Here is a 25,549-nt window from a genome sequence, read left to right as displayed (position 1 = left end):
CCCCCCCCCCACCCCCCAGCGCGGCCCGGACACAAACACCGGGCCCCCGGGCCCTCCCCAGCCTGAACTGAACCCGGGGACGCCACACACCCCCGCTGCCTACGCGCGCGGCTCCCAGACTGGCTGCGCCCAGCCTCCTCGTCGGCGCGCCGCCGCCGCCGCCGCCACCACGCAGCCCTCCGGCCTGGCCTCCCCGGCTTACTCGCCCACAGCTTCACGGCCGCCCCCAAACGCCTCAGATGGGGTTACCGGGAAGTGAACCCCCGGGACCCGGCTCCCCGAATCACCTGCATTTGCATTTCTTATGTAATGCCCTGCAAGTTTCCCGGTTGGAGCCTTTGGAATAGGGGCGCATGATCACGAGAGCCTGCAGCTGGGACCCACTCACCCGCACCCGTGGGACTCGGGCGCAGGGTTTTGACACTGCTTCTTAAAGGGGGAGGGGGACGTTAAATGACACGTAGTAGAGGGGCTGAGCGCGTCCCTTCGGCCGGGGGTTCCCCCAGGCAGGAGCCCAGCTCCAGTCTCCCCAGCGGCGGGAGGTGTCGGCGGCAGACGGGGGAAGGAGTTAACACTCGTGCACGGAGAGCCGGACGGGGGAGGGAGGCGGGGGCTGACGGAGGAGCGGGGCCGCGAGGGAGAGGGCCTCTTCGACTTCGGCAAAGGTGACGGGGTGGCGAACCTTGTGCAAGCTAATCAGAAAGTCTCGAGCAGGTTCTCGGCACCGAGCTACGTCCCTGAACCCGCAGCCCAAGTACGAGGAGCTGGCGGTTCCTTCTGGCACCTGCCGAAGCTTCAGCTGCTTGGGGCAAAACCTTAAGCCACAGCCCTTCAGTATTCCACCAAACATAGGCAACCAAATACATTTTTTAAAAAAAGTTTCCTCCTCCCTCCTAGCGATGGGTTGTGTCACAGCCAAGAGATGCTGATCACGGTTTGGGGCTCAGAGACGCGGATCCAGCGGTGCCTTGTTTACCCATGCAGCACCTCTATATGCAACACTGTCCAGCTTCCTTCTGTTTCCCCAGCCTTTCTGCATAGCAGAACTGCAGCTCTAGCTCAATGAGCAACAGACAGGTTATTATGAGGAAAAACATAACATGATGCATGTTTTGCTTACCAGTTGGGTTCTTGTTTTTCTTAAGACTCTTGCCACAAAGACACTGCAGCATATGCGTTCCTTTGCTGAAAATGTTCCAAAGAAACCACATTGATTTGGGCGAAAAGCAATCCAGCAGCTTAGAGACCCTGAGAAAGAAGAGATCCTTGTGGTTGCATAATAATAATTTGAAATCAGTTCTCCTGAAGAGGGGCACCGGTTTTACCATAGGAAAAACGATAATTTTCCGGATCTTCTCCCAGTTTTTTCCCCTCACGTGGTATATTTCTTTGAGACTTCTCAGTGATTGTTTTTTTTCGGCCAGGGTGAATGATTTATCCCCCTCGATCACCACTGGATTATTACCGAAGGGTTGGAAAAAAATCCTTTTTCAGCATGAAGCCCAGCAAAAATGCAAAGAAATCCCAACAGAGACCAGAACTAATCAGAGAGAACAGTAATGCACAAAAGATCCCCAAAGAGAAAACCATAGCCTTTTACTTGGTCGCTATGAGGATGGGCGGGTCCGCAGAAGGCAAAGCAGGATCCATGTCACTGAGAGAAGACTGCCATTGTGTAGCCCCTAGGAGAGAAGGAAGGAAAAAAAAAAAGGAAAGAAAGAAAGAAAGAAGAAAAAAAAATAGAAAAAAAAAAAAACACCAGCACACACACACACACCAAATACCACCTCCGAGATCGAGTCTGACAGCCGAAGACAGAACCTCCCTTCTCCCAGTGTCGATTTTTTTTTAAAATAATCAATCGCCAGTGCTCAGTGGGATCGGATTGAACCTGCAGTTCTCAGTCACCACGAAGAAAAGATGCCAATCCAGGTGCCCCCTCCCCTGGCCAGACTGGGGGTAGGTAGAGAGCGCCACGGATCCCCTTCCTCCTTCCCGTCACTCTCCCAGTTTCCAACAACGGGGAGCATGAGGAAAATCTCCCCTCCGGATTCCTGCCCAGCCTCGGATGGGAGTTACAGGCATTAGAGGGAGGAGGAGGAGGAGTTGAAGTTTGCATTGAAAAGACTGGCTTTCCATGACGTAGCCACGTGCTTTCAGACCCGTCACCAGTGAGATGCTTCAACCCGCCCGGGGAGGGCAGTGTCACTGCAGTCCTCCGCTACTCTCCCCCTGGAAGTCCCCCGCCACCGGCACCCAGCCCCGGCCCCTGCCCGGACCCTTTCCCTCCTTCGGCCCAGCATGAGTCGGCCGGCAGCTGGCTCCTGGAGCCACCTAACAGAGCCTTGTGTTAAAAGTGAATTCTGAAAAGGAGAATTAACCATTATAATTAGTAAACCTCAGAAAATGCAGGAGAGGAAAGGGGTTTAAAGACAAACAGTAGTTGAGTACCACTTCTCGTGGCCAAAATGGGCTCCACTCTACTTAACACGCCCAAAAACAGCACCTTAAAGCATCCAAAACACTAAGGAAAACTCAGGTTCCTTTAGTTCTTATTATTTAAGTGCTACTTAAAGTGCTGTTTGAAAAAATATAGACTAGGTGTATGACAAATATGTACTTGCAGAAATAGCCTGTTAAAGGAACAACTACTAAAATCTAGGTGGCAGAATAAATTCTGGGGGAGAGGGCCATATGTACATGAGAAAAGTTATGCCTTTTCTAGATAGACAACCCATTATCTTCAAATAATGTCTCTGAACAGAGAGAACCCTGCTCAGATCACACACTAATTCACTGCTTGTTTCTGTACCCATTAACTGAGCTAGCATTAAATCCACCCTCATTTCCTTCTCATCGACACTAATATACAACCTCGTCACCATCTAACCTAACAAAACCGGACGGGTTTTCTACTTCACCACCATACAACCCAGCTTCCTACTTTCTCAGAAAATCAAGACTTAGGGCAGAACTAAAGATTTTGTCTTATTTGGAGGGGAAAATACAATGTATAAAATAATACAAACTATTACAAAGAATAATATCACGAGTCCCAGTGGGCTCCCTACTCACATTAATAAATGTTAGCACTTCAACAGTTTTATGACGGGAGCGTGGAAAAGGTAAATTGGCCACTCTCACTTTTTTTTTTTTTTTTTTTTTTGCCAAGAGCCCATTTTCTCCACTTTTAATTTTCTTCCTCATTAAAATCATATTACTGTAACACAGGAGCTTTCTACCCATACAGATCACCAAAATCCTAGAGTCTTATCTTGCAAATGTAACACATATATAATTAAACGGTTGGTAAACACACTCTCACTCTTTTTAACTAAATAAAGTTATGACAACTTATTTCCATTTTATGGAAAATTGATATAAATATTTTAACTAATTAAAAAATAAATTCTTAGAAGGACCATTTTAATTCCAAAAAATTAAAACTGCTACCTGTACTGTATGGGATATCAAACTGTCTTATAAACAAAGAGCTATAGATTTATGTTGTTGAGGAATGAGAGATGAAACTGACTTTAAAGACAGTGAATTCCTTGATTATTAGTTATCAAAACATTTTAAAAATGTAATAACTTTGCCACTGCTACAGTTTCCTAATATCTAGGAGGCGTTTTCAGATGTCAAAATTCGCATCCAATATCCAGAACCCTTTTGGGAAACATTAGTCCGTTTTAGGTAAGATAGAAAAAGAATGTAAAACAAGTAAATTCTACTAAAGTTAAGAAACTGGAAAGTTACATAGCGGTGCCCTCAATGTGCCAAAGCATCATGTCATAAAGCTCAAAGAAATTACCAAGATTAACTGCAGTCTAAATAAAGTTTAGGAAGTAAAGAAAGAGGGAATACTATCAGTCCATGAATTTAATGCCAAATGACTTAGGAGAAGCAGGCTGAAAAACAGAAATGAAGAACAAAATTTTTTTTTGAAAGAGGAAAAATGGGATACCACTGCCAAATGAGTAGGAAAGCATTTTTGATATTGATCAATGAGAGACAAATACCTCATGCTGCTAATACCACATCCTGGTGTCCTGTCGTGGGTTCCAGAATATCCCAATATACTAACCCTGGACAGGTGCCAGAGAAACAGTTGACTAAAACTATCCTCCAAAGAGTTCTTCTGAACTCACATAGCTCTAAGGTTCTGTAAAAACCCGTTGAGTTCCCCAAGGTCTTTCCCAAGTAAAGTCTGGGAAGATATTCTGTAATTATTGGAACCTTTCACATGCTAAGTTTGTGTAAAGAGAATGTTTCTCATACTGGTTCTCCTTGCATTTCCAAATTGGACACTCTTCTTTACATAATAGCCATGAATTTGATCCCTCCTAAAATAAAAAATTACTGCAAGAAAGCTATGGTGTGTTTTGCTCGATACTGATGGAAAACTTGTTACATCTTTGTCCTATAATCTAAGGTACAACATCAAAGGTAATTAACTGTAACTACTATTCATTGAGAATCTATTATGCCAGGCACTGTGTTAGTTGCTTCTCATCTTTTATGCTACTTAAGGGAAAGAGAAATATTTTAGTACAATGTATGAGATTCCTATAGTTCTTTTCTATATTTATTGATACATTATATACTTATGTTACATAGGCTGTTATTAACATTACTAAGCAAACAAACAAAGTACCGACTATTTTTGTCTGGAAAAGATGGCCTAACCCTGATTCAGGTTATTTTTGGTCCAAAGGACTTGTGATTTCTGATGTCCTCTAAGTCATCCAATTCAATTATTCAACCAATATTTATTGAGCACTGACCCTATGAAAGTAAGTATACAGGAGCCCATGTTGCATGCTAACTCATAAAATTAAACCAGCTCTCCAGTTACTCAGTAAAGAAGTCAACAGAGATTTCTGGGGGCCTCCAGTTTAGGGAAAATCTAAACATCCTTACACTGGTTTGAGTTCAGACCATCATTTAAGTTCTGTTTTGGAAGACATCAAAATTGTTACTTACCCTTTGCCATGCTTGAAATCAATATTAGTTGACAAAAACTAAAAGTATTAGAAAATCAGTGCAAGTTTCAGAACACATGTAAGTAAAGATAAAATGAAGAAAGCCTCATCATACGTATAAGAATTACACAGAAAAAGCCATAGTATATTTAGGTAGAAAAGACCATGTTTTCATTAGACGGAGGTCAAATAAACCTATTACTTATAACCAAGTACATCTAAAAATTAAACCTACCTTCAGCATATCATAGTAAACTAACCTAAAGGTAAGTATAATGACCAGAATTTCAGAATACAATAAAGTACACATTTTATTTTAATATGGACCATCCGAACTTTCATGGAATTAGTCTTTGTAACGTCCTCCCGTGATTTTTCTAATTGTTCCCACTAGTTACTTTTCTATATCATTCTTTCTTTTAGTAATAAAACTCCACCTGCCACCACAGTTTTGGAAGGGCACATGGGTACCCAGGTGGAGAAGAGAATTCCCAACCTCTGTTCCAGTGAAGTTATGGTCACATGACTAAATTCTAACCAATGAGATGTGAGCAGAAGTGATATGTTCAACTTGCTGGTCAAGTTCTTTGGAGGAAGTTGCCTATCTTCACTTCTGTCTTTTGTCTTTTGTGTGGGTTGAAAGTAACGGTGGGAGCGGCTTTGACGGCCCAGACAGGAACACGCCCCAGGAATAAAGTGCCAAGATCGAAGACACTTGGTCAGAACAGCCAATCTGTCCTTGGCTGCCCGCCTACCTCTGCGCTTCAGATGACAGAGAAAGAAACCTTTATGTTGAGCCACTGTACTTCGTGTGAATTCCTCACAGCTTATTCTCCCTACTATATTCTGGACTGGTCTACAATTAATAACAGCATTTATATTTGGGGTGCTTATGTTAAAAGGATAAAGGACACAAGTACATCACTTATAACCTATCGCTTTATTCACAGCCTGTGACTCTCCTTTCCATTCACCGAAGCGCCACTGATCTCTTAGCTGCTTTTTATAAACTCTCTTGCTTATCCCATTGTCAGATCCTGCTCCCTTTGTCTCCTTCTCTGTCCTGCTCCCTGCCCATCAGATGTAACCTATGACAGTTTAGAGCTTAGGACCATTAACAATAAAGCTTTGATCACTGCAAAGAGAAGAAAGACAGAGGGCAAAGGGTTGGGAAGAAAGAGTAGGTCAGAAAGAGGAAAAGAAGACCTATATGTACAGGGACCTCCATGCCTATAATTACCTTGTAAATTTTCTCGGAAAGATGGTGCCTTTTGTGGTTTGCACACTTATTCCTTCTCTGTTGTTGTTGTTAACAATTATTATCACTTTTTAAGGAATGCTTCTCAATTTCACATCACTGGACTACTCATGAGTACCATTTTCTTCCTCTCCTCATATTCCCATGGTATAGTAAACCTCTATTCCTCTCCCCTGGAGGGAACAGTCTGGAAAGGTAAAGCCAGTCCTTCTATCTGCCCCCTCTCAATTTCTTAATGAAGAAAGAGTGACCTAAGTGGCCCAGCCCCTCCTCTTTATTTGGAGCCGCCTGCCTACATAAAATTTGCAGACTCCTGGGGCACGTGGGTGGCTCAGTTGGTTCAGCTTCCAACTTCAGCTCAGGTCATGACTTTGTAGTTCGTGAGTTCGAGTTTTACATCAGGCTCCCTGCTGTCAGTGCAGAGCCCACTTCAGATCTTCTGTCCTCTTTTCTCTGCCCCTCCCCCACTCGTGCCCACAAGCTCTCATGAGCTCTCTCTCTCAAAAATGAATAAACATTAAAAAAAAAAGTTTTCAGACTCCTGACCTTCAGCTCCTCTCTGTGGGAAGCATTGGGTCTGCCTCAGAGTCCACAGCCTGTCTTCTAGAAGCAGGTCTGTACTCCTTGGGGGACTTGGAGCAGACACTGTCAGTGACCCATATAGATCCCTTTCATCCTGCCGTATCAGTGTGTTTTGTTTGATTTCCAGCTTCTAGTATCTCCATCTCTGAACCTGAGGAATTTTTGTCCACACGGAAGGCTTCTCTCTCCAGGTACTCCTAGAAGAGCTTGGGAATTAACACTCCCTAGGAGAATTCCTCCATGTTCTCCGTGATGAAACACCCCAGCATTCCCACCTCTTGGGGGGAGAGTGATGAGCCATGTGTTTTCCATCCTTTCCCAGAGCTTCCCTGTGGGATTAAGACAGTCTCCCACTGGGGTTGTTGGTTTATCAACATACTGTTGGCCCTCTCCCCTTCCCCGTATCCATTCCCCACTCATCTGCTATATTCTTTCCCCAATAAACTACATCTACTACATCCTCTGTAAAACCTCAAATCAATACAGGGTTGTAGAGAGAAAACAGAGGTTCTGGATAAGTGTGCCTCACTCTACAGAATCAGACTCTTCCTTGAGTGATCATTAAAGTTTCCAGATGTGAAGGTAATATTTGGTGAGACCAATTATTGTCCACAGGTTACTTTTCATTCCCCAAAACAACCTCATCAGTAATGAAACTCACAGTTATTTCTATCTTTCTAGTTTGTGTGGCCATTTTCCCTAATTGAATCCGAACTCAGAAGTGTAGAAAAGAGGCAAGATTAATGATTACCTTCTGGGACCTCCAAATACTAGAAAATAATATATGAGAAAATACCCATCTTTGTTCCTATCATGTTCAGAGAGTCTAATCATAAAACAGTGAGAAACCTGCCGAGAGATACAGGCAAAGCAGGTGGATTCCCATGAGCTCTCAGAAATATGAGCTTCTCTTGGCAAAATGCCACAAAGTCTCATTTCTCACCTAAAGGAACTTTATCTCAGCCTGTATGGATTAAATATGCCTGGCAGTAAAGCCCCAGTTTTCTCCACAACCTCAGTAAGAGTACAGGAGACCCTTGACCTTAAACAAGCAGGATTGGCTGTGAATAGTTGGAGGCGCTCAACAGATGGTCCGTCACATCAATGTCTCTAGACCCTTACAACCATGCCCCCTGTTTAAAAACAAATGAAACCTTCTTTAGCATGATTTGATTTCAATATGAATTAAATATCTGGACTAAACCCAAATCCAAGCAATGGCAACTTTTTATAGACTACTTCAAACTACACTCTACTTTCTCCCCATTAACCCAAAATTGTGTTATGCCTTATCCTAAGGAAGTGTACCCCAGTTGAAAACCATTGTCATCCACTGATCAAAGTGTTCTTGTGGGAAACTACATTTTAAATAGGATCCTGTTCCTTGATTCCTAGAACTCTTGAATACAGCAGCTTTGGATATACCATTTTTTTAATTTACAGGAGAAATCTGTCCACTGAACTTTCTCAACTTGGGAAGATCCTTCTATATTCAAAAGTTCAGAATATTATTTATCTCAGACAACAGTTCACTTTCTAAAATTTGTACAAATGAGGAATAAGAATTAACATTATCGAATCCATGCCTGGTGAGAAGAGGGGCAGCCCTCTGCATGGCGAGTTGCGTACGGTCTGCTCAGTAACCTCCAGTGCCCAGTGCCAAACTTTCCTGGAGAACCCAGGAACTCGCCTCCCAAAATACCTTTTCTGTGTGGTCCCAGATTAGTTCTCTCCAATGAGAGGCCCTCAAATGAGATTGGGAAGCAAGAGGAGAGGTCAGTTCTCTGAAGGCAATTGCTAGCCAGTGGCGGTGGCCAATCATGGTGGTTTGTTGGTGCATCTGTGAGAAGCATCACTCTGCTAAGAATCCCAGACCACTCTTGAGAGGGCTCTGATTCCCAATTCCCATTTTAAAACACTTCGTTTTTTGTTTTCCAGGCTTTTTATTACTATTATTTATTTTTGAGAGAGAGAGAGTGCAAGGGAGGGGCAGAGAGAGAGGGAGACAGATGACCAGAAGCAGGAGTTGAAACTCATGAACCATGAGAGATCATGACCTAAGCCAAAACCAAGAATCAGGTGCTCAACCAACTGAGCCACCCAGGTGCCCCTAAAACACTTTGACATCAGGGGCACCTGGGTGGCTCAGCTGGTTGAGCGTCTAAATTCAGTTCATATTATGATATTAGGGTTCACTCACTGCTCTCAGCAGGGAGCCCACTTCAGATCCCCTGTCTCCCTCTCTGTCTGTCCCCTCCCCGCTCACTCTCTCAAAACTAAATAAACCTTTAAGTCACTTTAACATCAGAATGCATCAAATGGCTTCTGTTTTCCTGACTCACCCCAGATGGAGACGCTGTATTTTCTCTGCCTAGGATCTAAGCGTTTAAGGTAATTGGTGTCTGTTGATAGTTTCCACTGAGTTTGTGATAGTTTATTTGATGTCTGAGTATCTAGTATGACAATGAGGCCTTCAATCCAGGATCCACATGTTTTATTACACACTATTAAAAATATAAACCAGGGGTACCTGGGAGGCTGAGTTGATTGAGACCCTGACTCTTGATTTCGGCTCAGGTCACAATTTTATACATGGGGTCCAGCCCCAGGTTGGGCTCTGCACTGACAGCGCAGAGCCTGCTTGGGATTCTCTCTCTCCCTCTTTCTTTCTTTCTCTCTCTCTCTCTCTCTCTGCCCCTCCCCTGCTCACACACACTCTCTCTCTCTCAAAGTAAATAAGCATTTTTTAAAAACAAATAAAAATGTAAACTATATAAACAGAGATTATTTCCTCCTATAAGTATTCGCTGAGCACCCTACCCAACATGGACATCTGAAAGGCCCTTTGAATTGAAAGAAAATTCCTTAGTTGGGCTTACTTCTTATATTGCCTCAAAAAAGAGGTCCATAAAATTAAATTCAATTCTCATATAAGAAAATTCATGGGATTAGTTTCCTTGTAAACCAAAATTTCCTGTCATTAAGTTAAAATGTGCCTTTCACAAAGCAATTTATCAAAATTAATGTAAAAATTACAATTCAAAAAAAGTGTCACATATATAAACATATTACAAAGTAAATGAAGAAAAATGCCAACTCAGAGAATTTACACTCCAGAAAATGAATGACACAGGTTTGTTGGACCATAAATTTCTAGAGGTCAAAATTAAAGATACTTAACTTGCTTAATACAGCACCCTAATTATCTCATTGTGTACATGTTTAATTCTTTGTGTCCTGAATATGTGATTTCCACAAAAAATTTAGATTCTGAAGATTATTCTGTGAGAAAAATATACCATGTCTTTGTCCACATCAATAGACATTCTCATGAACATTTACAATATTGTAGATTTAAGTGCATATAATTGAATTGCTGTCCACGCAGGTGTGAAAAATGCTTAAAATACTGTGTATGAACATTAATTTGGTTTAATGTATAATTGGCATCAGGACAATAATGCACTTATACTTTATTACTTGTCTGAATGACATAAATAATAGAATATATACACATATGTTTAATGGCTCTAGATCATTATTACTTAGCATTAGCTGGTTGTTTTTTTTTTAAGATAACCACAGCAATAAGCAATACATAATTAATCAAACATACCCAGGCCAATATTTTAGGTTATATTTAAGGAATGTATAACTTGGATAAAATTGGAATATAAATACACAAAAATCATATTTTAACCTCACTATCAACCACTTTCCTTCAATCAAGATATTGTTTAAGTGCTGATACACATTAGGTTATTCTTTAAAAAAATTTTTTTTAACTTTTTAAATAAGCGCATACTTTAGGTAAGCATTTCCAAATTTGGGATGTGTTTGTTTTGAAGCTCCATTATTAAATTGAGTATGATGTTTTATTCCATTAAAGCAATCGTTTAATGTAAGATTGTCAAAGTGGGAAGGAAGTCTCGAAGCACAGTACAGAGCCACACGCTAAACTGTCCTAGCAAACTTAGGTCACTAAACATAATACCTGTACCATCTTTATGAGGTCACGTTACAGACTCTGGCGGCAGCGGGCACCAAAATCTCAAGTTGAATTTGAGAGAAAAAATAAAATCGGGAAAAAATCCATCAACGATAGTTTAGTTTTATTCCCCACACATTGGGAAAAACCACCACTAGTTACAGAAAAGGTGATCATCTATTCCTTGAACACTGAAACGAAAAAGGCAGCAAACCAGGGAGCGTGAGACTGTACCTAAGAGCAAGCAAGCTACGCTCCAGGATTAAGCCAGTGCCCCGGGGCATCAGCCTACGTCTCTTCTAATTGGTTCTCGCTGGGGCTGACTTTTCATCCTTGGTCCTCCAAAGGTAATTCGTTTTTCTAATTGGTCAGCACAGAGGGTATGCTTTTTCTGACTGGTGAGCCTAAAAGGGGTGGTGCCTTTTTGCTAATTGGACCCTTCTCAGGAGACTTCTTCTTTTTCTGATTTGTAAGGAGAACTAGACTCTTGGCCTTCCTGACCAGTACATGTAAGACGGAGGAGACTCATGAGAATTTCCCGCAAGACCAAAGACTGCTGGAAGATGATACACTCCAATTCAGAAGGAATGCTTAAGCTTTGAAAATGGTACGGAGTTTGAAATTTAGATTGTGGTTCATTTTCCACCTTTTCTAATTGGTTAGCCCAGAGGATAATGTGCCTGATGGTGCTCTAAATAAACTGCCTTTCCTTAAAACCTGAGTGCTAATCACTGGATATATTAAAATCTTTGTACCAGAGTCTATTCGCAAGCACATGTTACATGTTGATGTCTGCACATGAAAAATATTGATCTAAAACATGCAAAAGTCAGCATTGAAACCCAAAGCAGAGTGGACCGCTGGTCTGTAGCTAATGTATTTGAGGATTAATAGTTCTATTTATTTTCAAAATATTTGCAAATCTGTATCATGCATGCCTGCTGATTTTATCTGGAGCCTGTAGCCAGTCAATTCATTCGAAATTCAGCCAACCTCTGCAGTGTTAGAAAATCTGCGTCCCAAGAATATGTCGGCTTAGTCTACATGAGGACTAACCAATGAAAGTTCAAAAATTCCAACATCCCAGATAATTCTCTCTCTCCCTCTCTCCCTCTCTCCCTCTCCTTCTCTCTCCTCTCTCTCTCTCTCTCTCTCTCTCTCTCTCTCTCTCTCTCTGACATGTAACTTGCATGAACACACACATACACAAAACGACTTGAGCTTAATTTTTCCTTCTGCCATTTTCTGGTCATGCCTAACAAGTAACTAAGAGACACAGTGCTGCCTGCATAAAGGGAAACGCTGGCGTCAGGAAAGTAACGATGTGGTATCGTTTGGACCATTTCCACAAGCTGGGGCTGAGTAAAATCTTATCAAGTTTGGCTTTTAAATAGTTTTTCCAAGGCCAACACAACATTTCTCTTACTCCTCCCCCCCCCCCCCGCCTCCATCCACATTGGAATTACGGAAAATGAGCAAGTTCACCAGCAAGTCATGAGTAAAATGCTTCATTAACCCTTTGCACTCGGCAATGTTATATCTGTATATTTAAAATCAGGCTCTTAGGGAAAAACATTATAAAGTACATTGTTATCTTAAGCTATTCGTTTATTTGCTATTCAATTATCCAAACTATTTTTAAGCTCTGACTTTTAATTATCTATCTATTAAAATTTCTGTTGTTTTTATTATCTGTATGTCCTTGGTTCCTGTATTATTTTCTTTTTATTATTATTATTTTCATTTAAAAGTAATGTTCTCTGAGACTAGGGTGTGTTGAGACCACCATGGGGCCCGGAACATGGTTCATTTTTACTCTCTGACAACTCTTAGGATTTTCTCTTTCTCTGATGACCTGCAGTTTCTCTGTGAAGTGCTTATGGGCAGATTTATTTTATTGAGCCTACTTGATACAATGTATGCACTTCTTAAGTTCCCAAATTCTTCATATTTATCTCTTTAGATATTTTTCTTTGACATTCTCTCCTTTCTCTTTTTCCTGGAAATTCTAATGCAGAAAATATTGATCCCTTCTTACTTTATGTGTTTGGTTCATGATTCCTTGCAAGTGCTTAATGTGAGTTATGGTTTTATTCCTCTATTTAGGCATCTTAAACATACTCCCATTGAAGTCTCTGTCAGATTATCCTATAACATACATGTTATGTGGATTAAATTCACATTCTGATTGTTGATTTTGTTAGTGGTCATTCTCAGCATATGATTCAAACGCGTGTTGGAGTTTAGGCCTTCAGAAGGTGAGCGGGAAGATTTTTGTTTCGATTTTCGTTTCTCCTCTCTCTTCTCCCTCATTCTGCCTAGTGGCTGCCCCCTTGAAGCACCTGCCAGGACCACTGTCCAGAGCAGAACCGATGGCATTGCTGGTCCTCACAAGCTGCAGAGATACATAGGATACTGTACATTAAATCCCCAATGAAGTACTTGGCCATGAAAACTGACCTAGTCTGGCAGCATAGTTGCTCTCTGTAACTGTGGCAGGAAGACAAAGAGCATGGAAAAGCATGCACTAGCTTTCAAACTTCTTCTTAGCGGTGTCTGATTGGCTCAGTGGGTTAAGCATCTGACTTCGGCTCAGGTCATAATCTCATGGTTCATGGGTTCAAGATCCACATCAGGCTCTGTACTGACAATGCAGAGCCTAATTAGGATTCTCTCTCTCTCTCCTTCTCTCTGCCCCTTCTCCACTTGCTCTCTCTCGCTCGCTCGCTCTCTCTCTCTCTCTCTCTCTCTCTCTCTGAATAAATGAACTTCTTCTTAGAAGTGACACACAGCACTTCTGCTCCCATAGCCTATTGAGATTCTTATGACCACACCTGGGTTTGACAATGTGGTATATACAACCCTCTCACAAGATGGAAAACCAGAGATTGGCCACTACTAATACAACATTTCAGGTTGGCCCTGCTGGACACCAAGTGTCTGCTTTCCTCTTCCTTCTCATGGCGGAGTACATTCAATCCCTCACCAAGGGAGATATTCAAAAGTCTCATCCAATCACCGCCCAAAGCCAGGATGTCTGGGTGATACACAATAGGTTCTATGTCCCATCTAGATGTGGCTTCTCTTGATCTGGAGACTCAGGAACTAAAGAGAGAAAAGGTCTGTTTCCCACACTCGCAAAAGAGAGTGGGAAAGGATAATACTGGCACACTGTCTTACGCTGAAAGAGGAAAAAGAGAGAGAGATTGAGAGGCGAGACACACACACAGAAAAGTCGCCAGTAAAGAGCAGATTCAGGAACCTGCTGAGCAGAGGCTATGAGGACCCCGTATTCTGGGAATGCAATGCGCTCTCCTCTCTCACTCCTCTCCCACTCTTCACTCTCCATGACCCTTGGCTCCACTCAACAGAAGCCCTCTTTTTTTCTTTTCTTTGTTTGTTCATTTTGAAAGACAGAGAGAGAGAATGAGTGAGGGAGGGACAGAGAGGGAGAGAGAGAACCCCAAGCAGGGTCCACACTGTCAGCACAGAGCCCAATGCAGGTCCTAAACCCATGACCATGGGATCATGACTTGAGCCAATATCAAGAGTCAAATGCTCAACCAACTGAGCTTCCCAGGAGCTTGAGAGTGCTCTGAAGAATACACGTTTCATGATAGCTGAGCTTCCCAGCCTGCTTCCTTCTGGTGGAGACACAGGAGCTGTTCCAGTCTGTTCAGGCTGCTAGAACAGAGCACCATAGACTGGGTGGCCTAGTAACACAAATTTATTTCTCACAGTTGTAAAGGCCGGAAGTCCAAGGTCAAAGTGCTGGCAGTTTCAGTGTCTGGTGAGGGCCCTCTTCCTTATTCAGAGACAGCTGTCTTCTCCCTGTGTCTTCACATGGCAGAAGGAGGAAGGGATCTCTCAGGGGTCTCTCTCCTCAGGGCATCCATCTCATTCATGAGATCTCTGTTCTCATGACAGAATCATTTTCCAAAGACCCACCTCTAAATATGATCACTTTGCAGATTAGGTTTCAAAATATGAATAAATGGCAGGTATCTAAGTGGTTTCTTAAGCACCGGTGGTAATCTCTTTAAGTCCAAGCTGGTGGCTCTTTGTGTCGTAATTTCCCTTAAAACTTGAGCTGCTTACTATTTTCTTCCAGTCAGTTTTCTCGTGCCACACCCCCTCATCAGTGTAAGTGCAGCTCCCTTGGGTTCATAAGGCATCAGTGGGAGAGCCACACACAGTTTCTTTTCCTTGAGCCATTTGTCCAACTAAAAGTATTTACTGGGAGGATGTTCAGCTATCCAGAAATTTTAACAACCAGTGTGACAAACGGACTCTTTATTTGATCCTTACCTTAAGATGGAGTTCTAATTAGTCCTTGACATTCAAAGAATTTCTCAATTTTATCTTTAGATGTTTCCATTTGGGAAGTATTTTTCTTATTTTTTTTTAAGTACGAGTCCCTGAATATACTATCTCTATTCTTTTTCATTCTTGCTTGTAAATCAGCTGATATCATTCTGATCTTGTCTCTTTCATATAATAAACTTTCTAATGCAGTCAACAGCAGCCAACACATGCTGCTAAAAGTGTTTTCCCATAAAGCTACAAATTTATTAGGCATATAATTTGCCTTCTAAGTTAACATAGGCAAGCATTTCACTAAGTAATTTGCCACTGCATAACATGGGTTACAATGCTTTTAACCTCCCTCATTAGTTTCCTTGCAAAGTAATGCATAGCCCATAAACCAAAACCACATATTTAGAGTTGTTTGTTAAAATAGCACTCCAATCTTGACTCCAATTTCTTTTTCAACAAGATGGATCTGATTACACTAAAGTAATAAACAATCCTAGAGTTCTGGTAGCTTAAGACAACAAATGTTTCTTTCTGTGCCACATTTACACGTCCATCACAGGCAGGATGGTGGCACTGACCCCCATCTTTATTGTCCTCACGCTGGGTCACAGGCCGATTAGAAGAGTCACTCTCTGAAACTTTACCAATAACCAAAACAAGAGGAAGGAAGAGGATGGTGAAGCACATACTGACTTTAAAAACTTCTGCCTAAGAGTGACACATGTCATTTCTGTTCCCATGGTCACACATGCTAGGTAAGTATAATCCTATGTCAGGAAGCAGAGCTGGATATTGGTGGAAAATATTAGAATCTATCATTAAAATCTATCAGGTAAAAGAAATATACTTATTATTATAAAAAGAGATAAAAGCCAACTCAAAAATTTTCATAGGGAATGGAAAAAATATAAAATGATATGAGAAATAAATAGGGGTGCCTGGGTGGCTCACTTGGTTGAGTGTCTGACTTTGGCTCAGGTCATGATCTCACAGTTTGTGGGTTTGAGCCCCGCGTCAGGGCTCAGAGCCTGGAGCCTGCTTCAGATTCTGTACCTCCCTCTCTCTCTCTCTCTGACCTTCCCCTGCTCACACTGTCTGTCTCTCAAAAATAAATTAAAAACCTTAAAAAAATTTTTAATAAAATAAATAAATAAACAAAAGTAAATATGCAGGATTCTAGAATTTAAACACGCGAGTGAAATTAAAACTAGAGGTACAGGTTTAAGAGTGGATCAAGTCAGGGTTAAGACTTTGAATAGGAAAAAATAACTATACAGCATGTTACACACAAAGACAAAGATATGGCTAAGAATCATGGAGGATATAGTAAATTCTCCATTCAAAAACCACTGTTAAAGAAAGTAACAAATAATCATCCTCCAGGAAGAAAGAAAATATTCACATAATGGAAGGCCAGAGATGCTGGAAGAAATGAAGAACTCATAAAGTAATATGTAAAAGATTTAATCTAAGCAAATACTCTGAAACAAGTTACAATAATCTCTTATGGGGCTTATTTTCTATACAAAGAGAAAAAAAAACATGGTGGCCATAGTTTTGGGCAGGGAGAGGATACATGGAGAAAACGTCTTCTCAGATCCTTACATTAACTGGAAGAAGAGGAAAACTATCAGTTGCCATTAAACCTGGATAAGTATGCATGTTATAACTTCTAGAGTAATAATTAAGTAACAAAAATAGTGTAACTTCAAATAATGGGAAAATATGATCATAAAAATTATCAGTACAAAAAGAGGTAAAAAGGAAAAACCAGAAGACATAAAATAGATTCAACAAATAGATTATACATAATAAGGGAGAATTTTAGCCCAAATATATTGTTAATTATATTAAGTATAAATGGATGAAAAGATTCAGATAAAGACAGAGACTCTCAGATTGGATAAAAAACAACAATGATAACAACTATAAGTTACTTTATGAGAGACATGCAATGTAAGAAATCAGATAGAAAAAGTAGTGATAATAAAAAGGATGTACAATGTAGACATTGAACAAAAAAGTTTTCCTTCATAATGATAAAAGGTACAGTTTATCAGAAACACAAAACAAATTTTACATTTGTATGTACATGTTAATGTGGCTTCAGAAAAATTTATATATATATATATATATAAGGAAAAGCAAGAAATACATAATCACAGGGATTTTTAATACTTTCAACAAAAGAAGCAGACAAAAATATAAATAAGCATACATAAGATTTAAACAACATAATTAATAACTAATGGAGACATATCTATAAATATATAATCCTGCACCCAATAATGATGACTGGATCTTCTTTTCAAGCAAGTTTGAGACCTTTATAAAATTTGGCCATATGTGGAGGCACAAAGAAGGTCTTACCAAATATCAAAAATACAAAACAGGGGTGCCTGGGTGGCTCAGTTGGTTAAGTATTCGGCTTCAGCTCAGGTCATGATCTCATGGTTTGTGGGTTCAAGCCCCACGTCAGGCCCTGTGCTAACAGCTAGCTCAGAGCCTGGAGACTGCTTCAGATTCTGTATCTCCCTCTCTCTCTGACCCTCCCCTGCTCATGCTGTCTCTCTCTGTCTCTCAAAAATAAAGACATATAAAAATTTTTTAAAAAAGAAACAGTACACAAAATGTTTCTAATCACAGTGTAATTAGTTGAGATATAAATCACCAAAAAGTGAATATAATCCCCATATACTAGAATTCAGAAATACATATTTAAGTGACCCATGTGAAAGAAGATACCGCAAAGGAAATTTAAAATATTTGGCTAATGATAATGAAACATAGAAGGAAATTTATAATCAAAAATGTTTATATTGGAAAAGAAGAAGAGCTGACATTTTAATGAGCTAAGAGTCAATGACATAAATTAAGTAAAAGAATTACAAATTGCCCAAATAACTTGAGAAAAAAAGAAATGAAATCAATAAGATGGAATACAAAAAGAAACTAAAAAACAAAGTAGAATGAAATAAAATAAAATAAAATAAAATAAAAAAGATCAACAAAGCTTTGAAAAATTGGCAAGACTGATAAATTCAGCCCTCCCTCAAATAAATGGAGAATTACACACACACACACACACACACACACACACACACATACACATACACGCCTGTACCCATACACTGTTAGAAATGAAAAAGGGAACATCACCACAAATCTTGCAGATATTAAAAGAATAAAAAGGGAAAATAATGAGCAAATGGGTATGAATAAGTTTGAATATTACTTAATTGGCTTAGCTTAGCTTTATGGCACACTCTCTTGTGCCCATTTCACAGATCAAGAAAAAGAAACCTAGCACTGCCCAGAAGCCGCCAGTGTATCTGATACCAATCACAGTTCTCAGCCTCCAAAAATAACCATCTCCTGGCTTTTACAGCCTCACTTTCTTGCAGGAAACCCCAGGAAAGGAATTTGAGGAAAAGCTACTAGTTAGGGAGAAGGAAATCATAGAGTGGTATGTCAGGAGTCAAGACAAAAGAAGGGAGGTAGAGAAATAAGTAGAAGGAGGGGGAAAGTCAGAAGAGTGGCCCTCGTACCTTCAGATAGGAAGTACCAAAGACTGCTAAGATTCCTGTGGGGTGGTCCACTTGAAAGAGAAAAAAGCAAGTGGAGTTTGAGTATAAGAATCAAAGAATCAAAGAGTATGAGAGAGCTAAAAGAGGTGGGGCGCAGAGCCCAAATGAAGGATCAGAGTGTTTCTGGACTTGGAAGTGAAAAGATGGAGAAATTTCTAGTGATGTCAATGTTTAAGTGAAATATGAGTTAAAGTTAAAGGTGGGGATGAAAGTATAGGAAGGGGAATGAGAAACTTGTGGAGAAAAGGAAAGGAACAAAACAGGTAACTCGAAGAGCGAGGAAGTAATTTATAAGACAAAGCCAGCTGAGTTATCAGAGTGAAGTGTTCCCTTGCAGTTTTGTGTGATTTCTTTCAAAGGAAACCAGTCAGTCCAACTGCATCTCTTTCCTCCTGCAACATGCATCTGTCTGTATGTAAGCACAGAACTCGTGGTTGGATGTTGAGTCATCACAGAGCGGGGCTTTACCAGCAAAAATGACAGAAGGAGCAAAAAGAAGATTAAGGAGATTGAAGAGAGCAGTAATAACGATGAGCTTTGGGCTCTGCGTTGTACAAGGAAGAACATGAAGACAGGAGGCGGATGTTAGATAGTAAGAAAGTATGGGGGTAGATGACTTGGAGAGAATTGATCAGAATTTTTTCAGGGCCCATGAGATCTTAGGAAGGGAGGTGGTTGAAGAGTTGGGATAAACTGAGAATTTCAAAGGCAGTAGTTTCTACCAATGACACGTTCCAGGTTGGACTGTGGGAAGGGAAGGCTGAGGGGGAGGGAAAGAATGGGTGATTGGAGAAATATCAGTCAAGGAACTGGGGGGCCAGCATGCCAGATGGGATATGTCCCAGAATGTCAAGGTCACTGAGGGACAGTATGAGTAGGGAAGAAGGGCAAGGCTCTAGTGCGGAAGCTCACAGTGAGTGAAGGAGAAAGGCTAGGAAGTTGACAGCAAAAGGGGAGAGAAGAGAACGATTACATCCTACATCCGCTAAAGACCATGTGCCCATCAGATCAGCTCTGCACTTGCCCTGGGCCGCAGAGACTCCCATTCCCAACACTTCAAAGGGAACCCTTGCCCTCTGGTTTCTTGCTCAGACACTGGAGAGGCTCTCAGGAGCCTGGAGGCAGGGAGGCCTGAATGCTTATTCCCCAGGCTGCCTGTCCCTTGACTGAAGGTCATTTGTCTAATCACCCCAGGCAGCCAATCCTATAAGAGTCTCCCATTCTGGTTTTTAATAGTAACTCCCTCCTTCCTCCTTCCTCCTCTGAGATGAACTCTGTCTTTAGCTCCAGTTTCCTGTACTATTCTCTGTACTGTTTGTATTTTTCTGAATGCTCCCTTTTTATAGCCCTTCTTGGATTTTCCTTCTGTGAGTGTGCCATTTTCCTGCTGGGAGCCGCACCGGCCTTGCTGGATGACACAGTCACAGTGAAGAAATAGCAGACGTTTGCACAGCTCCTGCCATGAAGTGAAACTGGCATCTCCTTCTACTATTGGCTCATATTGGGAATGGGACTGCTGTTATTGATTAGGCCTCACAATGTTCCAAATCAGGCTGATACTCCCCACACAGTTGCCCCATAAGAAAGAGCATATCCCTGCCCCTGAATAAGAGATTTTAGATCAAAGCACTGCAGATGTTTGCCAAAAGCCTCTTCTAATGAGCCTTGTAGACCCAAAACATAAGGGGGCCTAAGAACACAAGAGTTACTATTAACTCTAGACCAGAGAAGAGGAGCCTAACTTAAAGATAAGAAACAGACAAGGACTGGACATAAGGTGCTACATATACCTTTGCTAATTGGAGCCACAAATACCCTCCCTTGTACTGACTTCAGTTATGAGGATGGATAAGAAACTAGAAACCCAGGTCCAAGGCAAACACACATAGCGCCCCCATTGTGCTTACATCCAAGAAAGGGCTTTCTCAAGCAACTTGTTGACAAACATTCTTGCTCTTGTAGTTAATGAGCTAAATAAAATAAATAATATGTATGTTATCCCATTTTTTCCTAAAAACATCATGTTATTCTCTTGGTTATAAAATTTACTCAACCTCACTGTAAGTGCATTACATGACTCAGTTATAACTTGTTAATTAAAAACAAAGTCATAATTATTGGCAAAAAACCAACTCATACAAAATAAGATAGGTTTGTTACTTTCTTAACCTTGGGGACTAAGGCCAAGAATACATGGGATTTTTCTATAAAAATACTTCTGTAAAACTTGTTTCTGTACACTTTCAATGATCAAAGCATCATATCACAAGGAATTAGCCACTGTAAAAAATTCTATTTTCTGATGTCATGTTATTGCTTGACCAATAAAAAAAAAAAAAGACACCAAAGCAGACAGAGCAGAGATGCCTGCCTGGTAATCAAGAAAGAAGCCAATGCTCTCTCACTCCTTTTTGCTGACATCGTCCATCCTTTCAGGGACCCCTGGACCTGCTGGAGCTGGACTCCATCAGTTTCCTTGCTGGGACTCTGACTAATAGCATCATAGAATCCAACAGCGTGAGCATAGGCTTTTGAAGAGAGAGAGAGAGAGAGAGAGAGAGAGAAGGAATGAAGGAAGGAAGGAAGGGAGGGAGGAAGGAAGGAAGGGAGGGAGGGAGGGTGGAAGGAAGGAAGGAAGGAAGGAAGGAAGGAAGGAAGGAAGGAAGGAAGGCAGGCAGGCAGGCAGGAAGGAAAAGAGGCCTAATGATCTAGAAGTGGTAATGAGAATGAAGAGGACATCAGCCCCACCACGTGACTCAGAAGTATGTGGTGCATGAGAGAAAAACACTGCCTCGGACGGGAGGGCTCTAGGGGAAGAAATTTCCTTAGTGACCTGCCAGACATCTGGTAGAGGCCAGGAGTTGAAAGAATGGCAATAAAGAAACAAACAAATAAATAAAAACTTGAGAGTGGAGAGGAACATGGGAAAAATGAAGGAAGGTTGTCAGATTCCTTAGCTCCCATAGATCTGTGACCATTAAGCTATGAATGTGCACTACAGACTATTCTTCAAGACAAGGGAATGATGACCCAGAGCTGCCTCCTCAGCTTTGGAGAAGAGGGCCATTGTCTCAGCTTCAACAGGAAAAATGGCATCCACCTGGAACCCTGAAGCAGTGACCCTTCCCCAGCAGAGCAGCAGAGACAGGACCTCCACCCAGTGGGTCCAGAAAGCAGAACATTGAAACAAAGAGTATCTTGAGCCTTAAGATCTAATGATATTTACATGCTTAGGACCCATCTCTCCTTTTTGAAAAGGGAATGTGTAGGCCATGCCTGTCCTACCATTGTATTTTGGAAGTACATGACTTATGTGGTTTCACAGCTAGAGAGAAATTTGCCTCAGGATGAATCATACCTTGGGTCTAACCCATTCTGATTTAGATAATATTTAGATTTTGGACTTTATACTTAGAGTTGATGCTGGAATAAGTTAAGATGGGGGGGGTGGTGCTGTTAGGATGGAATTAATGTATTTTGTGTAGGAGAAGGAGTGAATTGGGGGTAGGGGACAAGGAACAGAATGGTATGGCTGAATGTTTGCCCCCCTCCAGAATTTATGTTGAAGTCCTAATCCCCAATGTGATGGTATTTGGAAGTGGGAACTTTGGGAGGTGATTAGATTTAGGCGAAGTTATAAGAGTGGGCCCCCAGAATGGAATTGGTACCTTTCTAAGAAAAGGAAATGACTGGACCTCATTCTCTCGTCTATGTGAGGATGCAGTGAAAAGGCATCTGTCCAAACGCCAGGAAGAAAGCTCTCTCCGGAAACAGAATCTTACAGCACCTTGATCTTGGACTTCCCAGACTCCAGAACCGTGAGATATAAATGTCAATTGTTTAAGTACTGAGTCTATGGTAATTTGCTATATCAGCCTGAACTGAATAAGATAGAAGGGAGATGGCCAGTCACAGAGCAGTGACAGGAATGGAAGGGACGGTTGCAGGCTGGGACAGATTAGGGGCATACAGAGAACATCAGGGAGATTTCAGGTGGTGATGAGTGTCTGCAGAGGTTCAACCTCTGTGGAAGATCAAAGCAACCAGGGATTCAAGGCCAATGGGATTAGAGGCAGAGGGACTTTGGGATTGAGCATTGCATTGTGTCCCCACACATTTCAATTATTGGTACTGCAGTTGGGCATTCAGCAGTGTCATAAGCAGTTTTTTGGGCAGGCACCAGGGTCAGGCCACACTTGTAGACTTTGGTTAGTGGTCTCACTACAGATAAAGGGCATTACTCTCAGGATGCACACATTTTTCTGCAGGTGATAGAAAGCTTTTTAAAACAGAAGAGATTGGGATGTGTTAAAAGCTGATGACAAAGCAAGGGATTGAAGACACAGAAGAGAGTGCTCTCAGTCATGAGAAGTCCCAGAGGCAACTGGATCCTGAGGGTGGCTGATGGGATTGTCTTTCATGCTGACAGGAAGGATGTGCACTGTTAAGACTTCCTCTCACAGGGTCTGTCGAGAATGGCATGTAATTTACTCTGCATACTAATTAGTCACAATGAATTCATAATGGCACACTAAGGTATCAAGCTCGGGGCTGGACAGGTCTGTATCAGTGTATTTCTTGTTTCCAATTTGACCTGCCCTGGGATATCTGCTTCTTTCTTTTGGGCCACAATGAATGTTCCCAGTGGTTCTTATCTGTGAGTAGGGCCACACAAGACTGCGTGTCTTCTATGTATCTGAATGCTCAAGTGAAAAAAATAAGGATTTCTTCTCTGCTCTTTTGGTTCAGTAGAAATGTTCTCCATGTTGTGAGGATGCTAAAGATCTTAAAGGTTCTGTCGTGGAAGGAATCCTTAACTGTTTTGATCCAAACACAGTACTCTGATGTTTCCTGTAGAACATCACGACACATGCTTAGCCATTATCAACTTGGGAGGTCACTAGTTACAGTAGGTCCGCTAAAGCAGTAACTATCTACACCCTGAGAACAGACACAGGTGGATCAAAATCAAAAGATTAGAAGGATGAACAGAATCAAATGAGGGAAGTAGTGGTATTTGCCTAATGATATGAAAATCAGATACCAAGTCCAAGGTAAAACCAGACAGATCCTATATCTGGGTCTAAGCACCAAAGGAGACAGAAGTCAAGCCAAAGGGAATATGGACTGAGCAAATCTATAACACACAGGACTAACAAGACCGCCCAGGGTTGTGTTCCAAAATAAGAGAGTAAAATGTAAATGGGGAAGGGATGACTAAACCTTTCCCAGCCAGTCTACAAAGATCTTCTGCAGGCATAGATCCATGAGAGGGGAAGAGAAACTCCCCAAGATGCCCAGGAGAAAGGGAAAAGAAATATTCACACTAGTTTAGGAACGAAGAGTAGAATAGGAGAGGTCTGAGGGCTGACAGCATAGGAAAGTGCCTGGCATGTGCTCTTGAGCACAGACTAACGACAATATCCACGTGATTTCTGGGGCAAAGGATGTGCATACCCCACCATTGATTAGAAGAAAACTTATTGAGTACAAGCTCGGGGGGGGGGGGGCGGTGCTATTCCACAAGAATAATCAGGTTCCCCTAACATCATGACCTGCACACCACAAATACATATAGGGAAACATTGATATAACTTGATTAACGTACATAACCAGGGGCCTATTTCTTCTGAGGTAAATATCTCCCACCCTGGAGACTGAAGGTGAAGCTGACTTGAGAGAAGGAAAGGTTTCTTTTATCCTTGAGCCTCAGAGATGCTGAGGTTGGGCAGCCCAGGATTGTAGGAGACTCCCCGGTCACCAGGTGGGTTATGGAGGGGATGTTGAGGTTGGTATGTCCACACCCCATTCCAGGACAAAGGCGACAGCGCCTGGACAGCTGGTCGGCCTGTGTTTCAACAGTGACACCATGTGGCAGCAACGGCTACAGGGACAGCAGAAGACCATCAGACTTCTGTTTTTCTCTCTGACACAACTGACTCTTGACTAAGACTGTTGACACTCGGATGACAAAGCCCCTCAGATTCTTGCACCTACACGCCTGCTCCTGTGTGCTCTGGGTGCAGGCATTAATAGGAGGGAAACGCCCAGGTGAGGAAGGAAGACCTTCAAACACTGGGAGAGGAGGACCGGATTCACTTTGAAGAAAGAGACATAACTGCCTAGTACCGCTGGTAAAACAGGTGCCTACAGTTCTAAGACTTAGCAACACTCACGGTACTCAGGTCCCCTGTGGAGTTACACAGTAAAATCGTACAAGTCAAAATAAGTAGGAACACCATATAGTTTTCAAACGGTGTGAATTTGGCATGAGGCCAACGGGGGTGAATATCACTTTTCTTGTAATGATTAACTGTGTGACCTTGGACATATTCCTTAAGCCACCTGAGCTTCCATTTCCATGTCCACCAGTGGAGATGAGGTACAGGATCAATGTGGTCATTATGACCATGGATTTCCATGCTGTGAAATCTCACATCCTTCCTCTGCTCCTCAGGACACGGTGTGATGACGCTTTGGCCGTCAGCATAAGAATAACGAGCCAAGATCGGAATTGGCGATGTCTCTGAATTGTTTGTAACGATGACAAATTTAGATTAAACTGTCTGAGAGGGAAATGATTAAATCAGCATGGTAAATTCATATTAGAAAAGATTAAGCAGTTATTAAAAATGAAGCCTTTGGTGAATTCCAATGACATTAGAGATTGCTGACAGACTAATATGATGTGAGAAAGGGAAGTACATAAAGCCTCATGTGTAATGTATCCAAGATCACGTTTCATATATACTACTCACATATGCATAGATGCATCAGAATTCACAGAGGTTTAAAGGAGATGCAAAAATATTAATAATGCATCTCTCATGGT

General features: G+C 41.6%; 1 protein-coding gene across 1 annotated transcript in view; it reads right to left on the bottom strand.

Moving 5' to 3' along the window:
- Positions 1 to 1,715, bottom strand: part of FGF14 (fibroblast growth factor 14) — a 612,348-nt gene extending 610,633 nt beyond the window's left edge. The window contains exon 1 of the mRNA XM_029936471.1: positions 1,121 to 1,715. Coding sequence (XP_029792331.1) covers positions 1,121 to 1,328 — 208 coding nt within the window. The 5' untranslated portion in view covers positions 1,329 to 1,715. The remainder of the gene's footprint in view (positions 1 to 1,120) is intronic.
- Between the last annotated feature and the right edge of the window lie 23,834 nt (positions 1,716 to 25,549).

Source organism: Suricata suricatta, chromosome 4 (genome assembly GCF_006229205.1).
Source record: "Suricata suricatta isolate VVHF042 chromosome 4, meerkat_22Aug2017_6uvM2_HiC, whole genome shotgun sequence".
NCBI classification, from domain to species: domain Eukaryota; kingdom Metazoa; phylum Chordata; class Mammalia; order Carnivora; family Herpestidae; genus Suricata; species Suricata suricatta.
This window is presented reverse-complemented; position numbering and strand designations above follow the sequence as displayed.